The sequence below is a fragment of the Cherax quadricarinatus genome, chromosome 44 (genome assembly GCF_038502225.1).
Source record: "Cherax quadricarinatus isolate ZL_2023a chromosome 44, ASM3850222v1, whole genome shotgun sequence".
In the NCBI taxonomy this organism is placed as follows: domain Eukaryota; kingdom Metazoa; phylum Arthropoda; class Malacostraca; order Decapoda; family Parastacidae; genus Cherax; species Cherax quadricarinatus.
In genome coordinates this window covers 6,256,088-6,268,587 of record NC_091335.1, presented here as the reverse complement: position 1 = coordinate 6,268,587, position 12,500 = coordinate 6,256,088, and the positions used below count along the sequence as shown (strand labels likewise).

Genomic DNA, 12,500 nt, shown 5'->3' with positions numbered 1-12,500 from the left:
CGCAGTATTTGTGTATCAGGTTACAGTATTGGTATATCAGGTCACAGTATTGGTGTACCAGGTTACATTATTGGTGTATCAGGTAACTATTGGTGTATCAGGTCACAATGGTGTATCAGGTCTCAATATTGGTGTATCAGGTCACAACATTGGTGTATCAGGTCGCAGTATTGGTATATCAGGTCACAGTATTGGTGTATTAGGTCAGTATTGGTGTATCAGGTCACAATAACGGTGTATGAGGTCACAGTAATGACAACTCTTCACGCACACAGGTTGATAGAGGTTGAGAGAAGCATATCCTCGCTCAAGACAGACTTACCTCCTGTGGTTGAAGAACTCAAGAAGGCAGTAGACAGCTTCAAGATGAGGCTGGAGACTACTGAACACCTCTCCTGGCTAGGTGAGTCTCACCAGCACTTGCTTCCTCCTCGCAAACAACAGTGTAAGTAGGTAAGTTTATTTAGGTACAGGTGCACATAACTGCAATTATCATACATAGTGACAGTTACCTAGAATAACCCAGAAAAGTCAAAGTGACTTATTTCCATTGGTAGTATTAGAAATAAGGTAGCAGTAGTGGAGGTAGTACTAGAGAAAGAAGCAAAAGTATGAAAACGTAGCATTAGTGAAAGAATTAGTAATAGCAATAGCAGCATAATAGTAGTAGTAGTAGAAAGACAGCGTCTTCGCTTCAACAAACACACTGCCTCTAAACGTATTTGCTTGGACTTCATCCTCTTTTCTGCAACATTGCAAGCTCCTGACGATGCGTTAATTACAATACGAAGGCCTGGAGCTATCACTCAACTCCCTCCGAAATTGTTTAGCGTCCCTCCGTCACTATAAGAATACTCTGCATTAGTCACACATCCTGCCACTCATAACTCAGAAGCAGTGATGACCGTGGCTGCAGAATATGCTCTTACTACCACCACGTTTCGCCCCTTAGAACTTTATTTACAATTTTATCAAGTTAAACATTGATAAAGTTCTACAACGTGAAACGTCGTCTGCTGCAGGTGCTGGTGGTATTATTGTGACAGGTGTGGTGATAGTATTGTGGCAGGTACTGGTGGTATTATTGTGGCAGGTGTGGGGATAGTACAGTGGCAGGTGTGGTGATAGTATTGTGGCAGGTACTGGTGGTATTATTGTAACAGGTGTGGTGATAGTATTGTGGCAGGTACTGGTGGTATTATTGTGACAGGTGTGGTGATAGTATTGTGGCAGGTACTGGTGGTATTATTGTGACAGGTGTGGTGATAGTATTGTGGCAGGTACTGGTGGTATTATTGTGACAGGTGTGGTGATAGTATTGTGGCAGGTACTGGTGGTATTATTGTGACAGGTGTGGTGATAGTATTGTGGCAGGTACTGGTGGTATTATTATGGCAGGTGTGGTGATAGTATTGTGGCAGGTACTGGTGGTATTATTATGGCAGGTGTGGTGATAGTATTGTGGCAGGTGTGGTGATAGTACAGTGGCAGGTGTGGTGATAGTATTGTGGCAGGTACTGGTGGTATTATTGTGGCAGGTGTGGGGATAGTACAGTGGCAGGTGTGGTGATAGTATTGTGGCAGGTACTGGTGGTATTATTGTGACAGGTGTGGTGATAGTATTGTGGCAGGTACTGGTGGTATTATTGTGACAGGTGTGGTGATAGTATTGTGGCAGGTACTGGTGGTATTATTATGGCAGGTGTGGTGATAGTATTGTGGCAGGTACTGGTGGTATTATTATGGCAGGTGTGATGATAGTATTGTGGCAGGTACTGGTGGTATTATTATGGCAGGTGTGGTGATAGTATTGTGGCAGGTGTGGTGATAGTACAGTGGCAGGTGTGGTGATAGTATTGTGGCAGGTACTGGTGGTATTATTGTGGCAGGTGTGGGGATAGTACAGTGGCAGGTGTGGTGATAGTATTGTGGCAGGTACTGGTGGTATTATTGTGGCAGGTGTGGTGATAGTACAGTGGCAGGTGTGGTGATAGTATTGTGGCAGGTACTGGTGGTATTATTGTGGCAGGTGTGGGGATAGTACAGTGGCAGGTGTGGTGATAGTATTGTGGTAGGTACTGGTGGTATTATTGTGGCAGGTGTGGTGATAATATTGACAGTTGTGGTGATAGTACAGTGGCAGGTGTGGTGATAGTATTGTGGTAGGTGCTGATGGTATCATTGTGGCAGGTGTGGTGATAGTATTGTGGCAGGTGCTGGTGGTATTATTGTGGCAGGTGTGGGGATAGTACAGTGGCAGGTGTGGTGATAGTATTGTGGCGTGTGTGATGATAGTACAGTGGCAGGCGTGGTGATAGTTTTGTGGTAAGTGTGGTGATAGTTTTGTGGCAGGTGTGATGATAGTATTGTGACAGGTGTGTTGGTAATATTGTGGCAGGTGTGGTGGTAATATGGCAGGTGTGGTGGTAGTATTGTGGCAGGTGTGGTGATAATATTGTGGCAGGTGGAGTGATAGTATTGTGGCAGGTGTGGTGATAGTACAATGCCAGGTGTGGTGATAGTTTAGTAGTAAGTGTGGTGATAGTATTGTGGCAGGTGTGGTGGTAGTATTGTGGCAGGTGTAGTGATAGTATTGTGGCAGGTGTGGTGATGGTACTGTAGCAGATGTGGTGGTAACTCTCTTTTCTCTTTTTTCTCTCTCTCCCTCCCTCTTTTTCACTGTTTATGCCGTCTGGTTAATTTGTCTCACTATAAATAATGAGACAAGATGGCCGCCATGCACCATGTTTACACACTTCACGAATATTCTCTACAAGCAAATTGTGGTCTCTCTACTTGTTAATACTACCTGTTTACAACTTTACCATGAATGTAATATTAATACTGCGTGTGTGCTGTGTGCATGACGCACTCGGATATCCATTGTAGTAATTCTTCAGATATACCGACAGTTTTCGCTGTTTTAGACTAGGCTACGGAAGGGCATCACGTCAGACATTTGGTAGTCTAGAAATATTCATTCCACCCACTCTAGTTTTCTAGTTGATCATCCACTTTAAGGTAGTTTTCTAGTTGATCATCCACTTTAAGGTAGTTTTCTAGTTGATCATCCACTTTAAGGTAGTTTTCTAGTTGATCATCCACTTTAAGGTAGTTTTCTAGTTGATCATCCACTTTAAGGTAGTTTTCTAGTTGATCATCCACTTTAAGGTAGTTTTCTAGTTGATCATCCACTTTAAGGTAGTTTTCTAGTTGATCATCCACTTTAAGGTAGTTTTCTAGTTGATCATCCACTTTAAGGTAGCGAGACAAAATGTGGGTTGAGAGGAGGTGTTGTTTCAACACATGAATTAGAGGGAAGGAAGAGCAGCAGACATAGTGCACAAGACGAGGAGTTAGTAACCTGAGCTTAGCTTTTGTTCTACGCCGTCCTCAGCCTCTTCCTCTCCCTCTTCATCAACAATTTCCCCTCTTCCATTTCTGTTATCATGGAAGCACATTTTCCTACCCCTGGTAGCACTGCCCTACCCTGGCAGCGTTGTGCCCTACCCTGGCAGCGTTGTGCCCTACCCTGGCAGCGTTGTGCCCTACCCTGGCAGCGTTGTGCCCTACCCGTGATACCACTCTGATCACTCCTCCCTTTTAGCATAATGACCACTCCTCTCAGGTAGCACAATGACCACTCCTTCCTGTTAGCACAATGACCACTCCTCTCAGGTAGCACAATGACCACTCCTCCCTGCTAGCACAATGACCACTCCTTCCTGTTAGCATAATGACCACTCCTCCCTGCTAGCACAATGACCACTCCTTCCTGTTAGCATAATGACCACTCCTCCCTGTTAGCACAATGACCACTCCTTCCTGTTAGCACAATGACCACTCCTCCCTGCTAGCACAATGACCACTCCTCCCTGCTAGCACAATGACCACTCCTTCCTGTTAGCATAATGACCACTCCTCCCTGTTAGCACAATGACCACTCCTTCCTGTTAGCACAATGACCACTCCTTCCTGTTAGCACAATGACCACTCCTCCCTGCTAGCACAATGACCACTCCTTCCTGTTAGCATAATGACCACTCCTCCCTGCTAGCACAATGACCACTCCTCCCTGCTAGCACAATGACCACTCCTTCCTGTTAGCATAATGACCACTCCTCCCTGCTAGCACAATGACCACTCCTTCCTGTTAGCATAATGACCACTCCTCCCTGTTAGCACAATGACCACTCCTCCCTGCTAGCACAATGACCACTCCTCCCTGTTAGCACAATGACCACTCCTCCCTGCTAGCACAATGACCACTCCTTCCTGTTAGCATAATGACCACTCCTCTCAGGTAGCACAATGACCACTCCTTCCTGTTAGCACAATGACCACTCCTCTCAGGTAGCACAATGACCACTCCTTCCTGTTAGCACAATGACCACTCCTCTCAGGTAGCACAATGACCACTCCTCCCTGTTAGCACAATGACCACTCCTCTCAGGTAGCACAATGACCACTCCTCCCTGTTAGCACAATGACCACTCCTCTCAGGTAGCACAATGACCACTCCTTCCTGTTAGCACAATGACCACTCCTCTCAGGTAGCACAATGACCACTCCTCCCTGTTAGCACAATGACCACTCCTCTCAAGTAGCACAATGACCACTCCTCTCAGGTAGCACAATGACCACTCCTCCCTGTTAGCACAATGACCACTCCTTCCTGTTAGCACAATGACCACTCCTCCCTGCTAGCACAATGACCACTCCTTCCTGTTAGCACAATGACCACTCCTTCCTGTTAGCACAATGACCACTCCTCTCAGGTAGCACAATGACCACTCCTCCCTGCTAGCACAGTGACCACTCCCCTGCTAGCACAATGACCACTCCTCCCTGTTAGCACAATGACCACTCCTCCCTGCTAGCACAATGACCACTCCTCTCAGGTAGCACAATGACCACTCCTTCCTGTTACCACAATGACCACTCCTCTCAGGTAGCACAATGACCACTCCTCCCTGCTAGCACAGTGACCACTCCAATGCTAGCACAATGACCACTCCTCCCTGCTAGCACAATGACCACTCCTCCCTGCTAGCACAATGACCACTCCTCCCTGCTAGCACAATGACCACTCCTCCTTGTTAGCACAATGACCACTCCTCCCTGGTAGCACAACGACCACTCCTCCCTGTTAGCACAATGACCACTCCTCCCTGTTATCACAATGACCACTCCTCCTTGTTAGCACAATGACCACTCCTCCCTGGTAGCACTATGATCATTCCTCCCTGGTAGCACAATGACCACTCCTCCCTGCAAGCACAATGAACACTCCTTCCTGTTAGCACAATGACCACTCCTCGCTGCTAGCACAATGAACACTCCTTCCTGTTAGCACAATGACCACTCCTCGCTGCTAGCACAATGAACACTCCTGTTAGCACAATGACCACTCCTCGCTGCTAGCACAATGAACACTCCTTCCTGTTAGCACAATGACCACTCCTCGCTGCTAGCACAGTGACCACTCCTCCCTATTAGCACAATGACTACTCCCTGTTAGCACAATGACTACTCCTCCCTGGTAGCACTGACCACTATTACCTCTGGCAGGGTTCTACAAGGAAGGTATGGGAGAGCCGCTGGGCAACCTGGCTGAGAGTCATCCATACTGGCAACACGTTCACTACCGCAGGAAGGTCGACGCTGAGCTGGCTACCGTCTTCTCGAAGTTCAGGGAGATATGGTGAGTGCCCCTTTCTCTCTCTCTCTCTCTCTTTTACTTTCCCATCTAAAAATCTTCAGTAATGTTTCTACATTTTATTATATAAGACAAATAAATATTACTTTATTTTTTTTTTTTAACAATTTAAGAAAGTCACATTATAACTGAAATCTCGCAGCCTGACACCAGCTACTGGCAAGGGGATCTTCGTACTGCTCGAAAATAAATGACTAATGGTTATAACCACAGCCATAATTTTTAAAGGGGTGGACGGGTAAGCCAGTGGAAGGCCTCGGTCAGATGACCAAAAGCTCCAGCTGCGGGTCATATATATATATATATATATATATATATATATATATATATATATATATATATATATATATATATATATATATATATATATATATATATATATATATATATATATATATATATATATATATATATATATATATATATATATATTAAGAGTAAGACGGAGAATAGGATAGCAGATGAACAAGGAGGCTTTAGGAAAGGTAGGGGGTGTGTGGACCAGGTGTTTACAGTGAAACATATAAGTGAACAGTATTTAGATAAGGCTAAAGAGGTCTTTGTGGCATTTATGGATTTGGAAAAGGCGTATGACAGGGTGGATAGGGGGCAATGTGGCAGATGTTGCAAGTGTATGGTGTAGGAGGTAGGTTACTGAAAGCAGTGAAGAGTTTTTACGAGGATAGTGAGGCTCAAGTTAGAGTATGTAGGAAAGAGGGAAATTATTTCCCAGTAAAAGTAGGCCTTAGACAAGGATGTGTGATGTCACCGTGGTTGTTTAATATATTTATAGATGGGGTTGTAAGAGAAGTAAATGCGAGGGTCTTGGCAAGAGGCGTGGAGTTAAAAGATAAAGAATCACACACAAAGTGGGAGTTGTCACAGCTGCTCTTTGCTGATGACACTGTGCTCTTGGGAGATTCTGAAGAGAAGTTGCAGAGATTGGTGGATGAATTTGGTAGGGTGTGCAAAAGAAGAAAATTAAAGGTGAATACAGGAAAGAGTAAGGTTATGAGGATAACAAAAAGATTAGGTGATGAAAGATTGAATATCAGATTGGAGGGAGAGAGTATGGAGGAGGTGAATGTATTCAGATATTTGGGAGTGAGTATAGTTTTACCAACGCTCTTATATGGGTGTGAAGCATGGGTGATGAATGTTGCAGCGAGGAGAAGGCTGGAGGCAGTGGAGATGTCATGTCTGAGGGCAATGTGTGGTGTGAATATAATGCAGAGAATTCGTAGTTTGGAAGTTAGGAGGAGGTGCGGGATTACCAAAACTGTTGTCCAGAGGGCTGAGGAAGGGTTGTTGAGGTGGTTTGGACATGTAGAGAGAATGGAGCGAAACAGAATGACTTCAAGAGTGTATCAGTCTGTAGTGGAAGGAAGGCGGGGTAGGGGTCGGCCTAGGAAAGGTTGGAGAGAGGGGGTAAAGGAGGTTTTGTGTGCGAGGGGCTTGGACTTCCAGCAGGCATGCATGAGCGTGTTTGATAGGAGTGAATGGAGACAAATGGTTTTTAATACTTGACGTGCTGTTGGAGTGTGAGCAAAGTAACATTTATGAAGGGGTTCAGGGAAACCGGCAGGCCGGACTTGAGTCCTGGAGATGGGAAGTACAGTGCCTGCACTCTGAAGGAGGGGTGTTAATGTTGCAGTTTAAAAACTGTAGTGTAAAGCACCCTTCTGGCAAGACAGTGATGGAGTGAAGGATGGTGAAAGTTTTTCTTTTTCGGGCCACCCTGCCTTGGTGGGAATCGGCCAGTGTGATAATAATATATATATATATATATATATATATATATATATATATATATATATATATATATATATATATATATATATATATATATATATATATCCTTTGGGAATCACTAAATCCGAGGGGTATTGGTAAGTTCAGATTGTATATTAAATAAATTTTAAAATTGTGGCACAATAATGGAGAGGGTTTGGTAATGTGTATTGGTCAGTAATGTAACACCACCCAGTGTTATAATACCAGCCAGTGTTACAACACCAGGTAGTGTTACACCACCAGCCAGTGTTACAACACCAGGTAGTGTTACACCACCAGCCAGTGTTACAACACCAGGTAGTGTTACACCACCAGCCAGTGTTACAACACTAGCTAGTGGTGTAAAATGTCATATATGGAATTCTATATTTGTTTTACATAGATTTTCCTTTTTTTTGTAGCAATGCAGTTGTTGATGAAGACACCAGAACACTACTACGACTACCCACCTTCAACAACTGGGCCTGGGAGGACTGGGAGATGCTTTTACTGCTGCAGCACATGTATGTTCTCTCATACTACAGCAGCACATGTATGTTCTCTCTTACTGCTTTTCCTGCAGCACATGTATGTTCTCTCTGACTGTTCTCCTACAGTACCTGTATGTTTTCTCTTAATGCTTCTCCTGCAGCACATGTATGTTCTCTCTTACTGTTCTCCTGCAGCACCTGTATGTTCTCTCTTAATGCTTCTCGTGCAGCATATGTATGTTCTCTCTTACTGTGCTCCTGCAGCACCTGTATGTTCTATTTTACTGCAGTAGCAAGGACTATATTTGCTGTCTTCCATACCTCAGGTAGTCGCCCTGTTTCGATAAATGTGTTGAAGATTGTTGTTAGTGGCACACATAGCGCCTCTGCTCCCTCTCTAGCTCGCTTAGCAGCCTCTTCACTTCTTCCTCGGTTGTATATATTGTGTCCAACACTTGATGGTGTACTCCACCTTCTGTCTCCTCTGTGAACATTTCTTTGAATCTTATGTTGAGCTCCTCACATACTTCTCAATCGTTTCTTATGATTTCCCCGCCTTCCTTCCTCAGCCTGATTACCTGGTTCTTGACTGTTGTTTTTCTCCTGATGTGGCTGTACAACAGCTTCAGGTCAGATTTGGGTTTTGCTGCTATGTCATTTTCGTATTGTCATTGGGCCTCCCTTGTGCATATTCATTTCTGGCTCTACGACTGGTTTCCTTATTCTCCTGGCCCGGTGGCCTGGTGGCTATAGAGCCCGGGTTCGATTCCCAGCGGGTGGAAACATTTCGACATGTTTCCTTACACCTGTTGTCCTGTTCACCTAGCAGCAAATAGGTACCTGGGTGTTAGTCGACTGGTGTGGGTTGCATCCTGGGGCACAAGATTGAGGACCACAATGGAAATAAGTTACAGTCCTCGATGACGCACTGACGTTTTTGGGTTATCCTGGGTGGCTAACCCTCCGGGGTTAAAAATCCGAACGAAATCTCATCTTATCTCTTATACTTCTTCCATTATCTAACACACTTGGTTTTGACCTCTCTACACCTTTGAGTGAACCAAGGTCTCATCCTGGCTTTCTCGTTATTTCTGTTACCCTTGGGTATAAACCTCTTCTCAGCTTCCTTGCATATTGATGTCACATATTCCATCATCTCATTTACTGGCTTCCCTGCCAGTGTTCTGTCCCACTGAACCTCGTGCAGGAAATTCTTCATGCCTCTATAGTCCCCTGTCTTGTAGTTTGGTTTCGTTCGTCCTGCCCATCCTGCTTCCCTCTCCACTTCGAAGCTCAGAACCACGTGGTCACTAGCCCCGAGGGGTGTTTCAAATGTGATGCCCTCAGTATCTGCTGCACTCAAGGTGAAAACTAGGTCCAGTCTTGCTGCCTCTGCCGAGGTTCAGGCAAGTGGGTTCCATCTGACCTTATTGGTAACATATTGTTCCATTTCTCTTTTTGTGTAGGAAACTTTGTTATTTCATTGTTTCCAGTCCAGATTTGGCCAATATAATTTTCCCGGAGTCCTGGGAGGCAGGAGTCAGTAAGGTAAAAGTTTTGGTAGCCCTCAAAACCCCAACAGCATATTTAGATTATTGTCGCTTACTGTTGCTGCTGCACATGTATGTTATTGTTTCTTACTGTTGCTGCTGCACATGTATGTTATTGTTCCTTACTGTTGCTGCTGCACATGTATGTTATTGTTCCTTACTGTTGCTGCTGCACATGTATGTTATTGTTTCTTACTGTTGCTGCTGCACATGTAATTGTTCCTTACTGTTGCTGCTGCACATGTATGTTATTGTTCCTTACTGTTGCTGCTGCACATGTATGTTATTGTTCCTTACTGTTGCTGCTGCACATGTATGTTATTGTTTCTTACTGTTGCTGCTGCACATGTAATTGTTCCTTACTGTTGCTGCTGCACATGTATGTTATTGTTCCTTACTGTTGCTGCTGCACATGTATGTTATTGTTTCTTACTGTTACTACTGCACATGTATGTTATTGTTTCTTACTGTTGCTGCTGCACATGTATGTTATTGTTTCTTACTGTTACTACTGCACATGTATGTTATTGTTTCTTACTGTTACTACTGCACATGTATGTTATTGTTTCTTACTGTTACTACTGCACATGTATGTTATTGTTTCTTACTGTTGCTGCTGCACATGTATGTTATTGTTTCTTACTGTTACTACTGCACATGTATGTTATTGTTTCTTACTGTTACTACTGCACATGTATGTTATTGTTTCTTACTGTTGCTGCTGCACATGTATGTTATTGTTTCTTACTGTTACTACTGCACATGTATGTTATTGTTCCTTACTGTTGCTGCTGCGCATGTATGTTATTGTTTCTTACTGTTGCTGATGCACATGTATGTTATTGTTCCTTACTGTTGCTGCTGCACATGTATGTTATTGTTCCTTACTGTTACTACTGCTGCACATGTAATTGTTCCTTACTGTTGCTACTGCACATGTATATTATTGTTTCTTACTGTTGCTACTGCACATGTATGTTATTGTTCCTTACTGTTGCTGCTGCACATGTAATTGTTCCTTACTGTTGCTACTGCACATGTATGTTATTGTTCCTTACTGTTGCTGCTGCACATGTAATTGTTCCTTACTGTTGCTGCTGCACATGTATGTTATTGTTCCTTACTGTTGCTGCTGCACATGTAATTGTTCCTTACTGTTACTGCTGCACATGTATGTTATTGTTCCTTACTGTTGCTGCTGCACATGTAATTGTTCCTTACTGTTGCTGCTGCACATGTAATTGTTCCTTACTGTTGCTGCTGCACATGTATGTTATTGTTCCTTACTGTTGCTGCTGCACATGTAATTGTTCCTTACTGTTGCTGCTGCACATGTAATTGTTCCTTACTGTTGCTGCTGCACATGTATGTTATTGTTCCTTACTGTTGCTGCACATGTATGTTATTGTTCTGTCCTGAATGATTGCTCAGGTTCCTTATATGTGTAGATTTTTACAGGGTAGACTGTACATGAATATTATTTTCAATTCCTTATACTGCTACACAGGCATGTTAATTCTGTTAGTAATGTGATATATATGTTACTAATGTGACATCCATGTTACTAATGTCACATCCCTGTTACTAATGTGATATCCCTCAGTTACTAATGTGATGTCCCTATTACTAATATGATATCCCTCAGGAACTGTTACATATACAATGTATTATCATTCCCAAGAGCTTCATAGCCACTGTTTTTATTCTTCTTACAATATATGACTTTGCTTCTGATATTTTCATCTGAATCTTGCAGCTCATTTTGCAATATTACTATTTCTCGAACCACTGTGAGTAGTCCACGCTTATTTAAACTATGTTGTTCCTTACCTTAATAGTATGTATAACCATAATTGAGAAATAAGAGTACCATTATCATGCCTAACTTTCTACGTTTTAGGTATAATGACTTGGGGCTGCCATCTAAATTTGGCATAGAGACGGAGGTGCTGCGGAGTTTTTTGTGTCGCGTCTACCACTGCTATAATCAAGTTCCCTTTCACAACTTCCAACATGCTTTCTGTGTCACACAAATGGTAAGATTATTATCTTCTTAGGGAAGTGCTAAACCCATTAGGGGTCTTATAGAGCCTAGGAAATAGGAGGTAACCAAGTTGTCTCATGAAATGGCATTTGTTTTGCCAAATAAAATAGCATATATATCCAGGATGCTCATATGTTTGAAAACAGCAAGTAGTAGGTTGGTAGACAGCAACCGCCCAGGGAGGTACTACCGTCCTGCTAAGTGAGTGTAAAACGAAAGCCTGTAATTGTTTTACATGATGGTAGGATTGCTGGTGTCTTTTTTTTGTCTCATAAACGTGCAAGATTTCAGGTACGTCTTGCTACTTCTACTTACACTTAGGTCACACTACACATACATGTACAAGCATATATATACACACCCCTCTGGGTTTTCTGCTATTTTCTTTCTAGTTCTTGTTCTTGTTTATTTCCTCTTATCTTCATGGGGAAGTGGAACAGAATTCTTCCTCCGTAAGCCATGCATGTTGTAAGAGGCAACTAAAATGCTGGGAGCAAGGGGCTAGTAACCCCTTCTCCTGTATAAATTACTAAATTTGAAAAGAGAAACTTTTGTTTTTCTTTTTTGGGCCACCCTACCTTGGTGGGATACGGCCGGTTTATTGAAAGAAGATTTCATGGTTCTAGCAGGCAATATATTATACACATTATGCAACATATAAATAAACTATGATGATACATCTTGGGAGGTAATGCATTTTGAATAGTCTTGTACTGTAATTATATATATTATATTTAAGTTCACTACATAGATAAAAATTTGTATGATGTTCCTGCAGATGTATGGCATGATCTGCAAGTGTGATCTACAGAGACGTCTAGGAGATTTGGATGTCTTGATTCTTTTGACATCATGTATATGCCATGATTTAGATCATCCTGGCTTCAACAACATCTACCAGGTGTGTCAATGTTTACTGGAAA

General features: G+C 43.0%; 1 protein-coding gene across 3 annotated transcripts in view; it reads left to right on the top strand.

Annotated features, from left to right (window-relative positions):
* Pde9 (phosphodiesterase 9) overlaps positions 1–12,500 on the top strand; it is a 415,289-nt gene that overhangs the window by 371,050 nt on the left and 31,739 nt on the right. For all 3 annotated transcript variants that reach the window (XM_053789230.2, XM_070094042.1, XM_070094043.1), the window contains 5 exons: positions 276–403; positions 5,572–5,704; positions 7,915–8,016; positions 11,434–11,569; positions 12,356–12,478. In XM_053789230.2, coding sequence (XP_053645205.1) covers positions 276–403; positions 5,572–5,704; positions 7,915–8,016; positions 11,434–11,569; positions 12,356–12,478 — 622 coding nt within the window. The remainder of the gene's footprint in view (positions 1–275; positions 404–5,571; positions 5,705–7,914; positions 8,017–11,433; positions 11,570–12,355; positions 12,479–12,500) is intronic.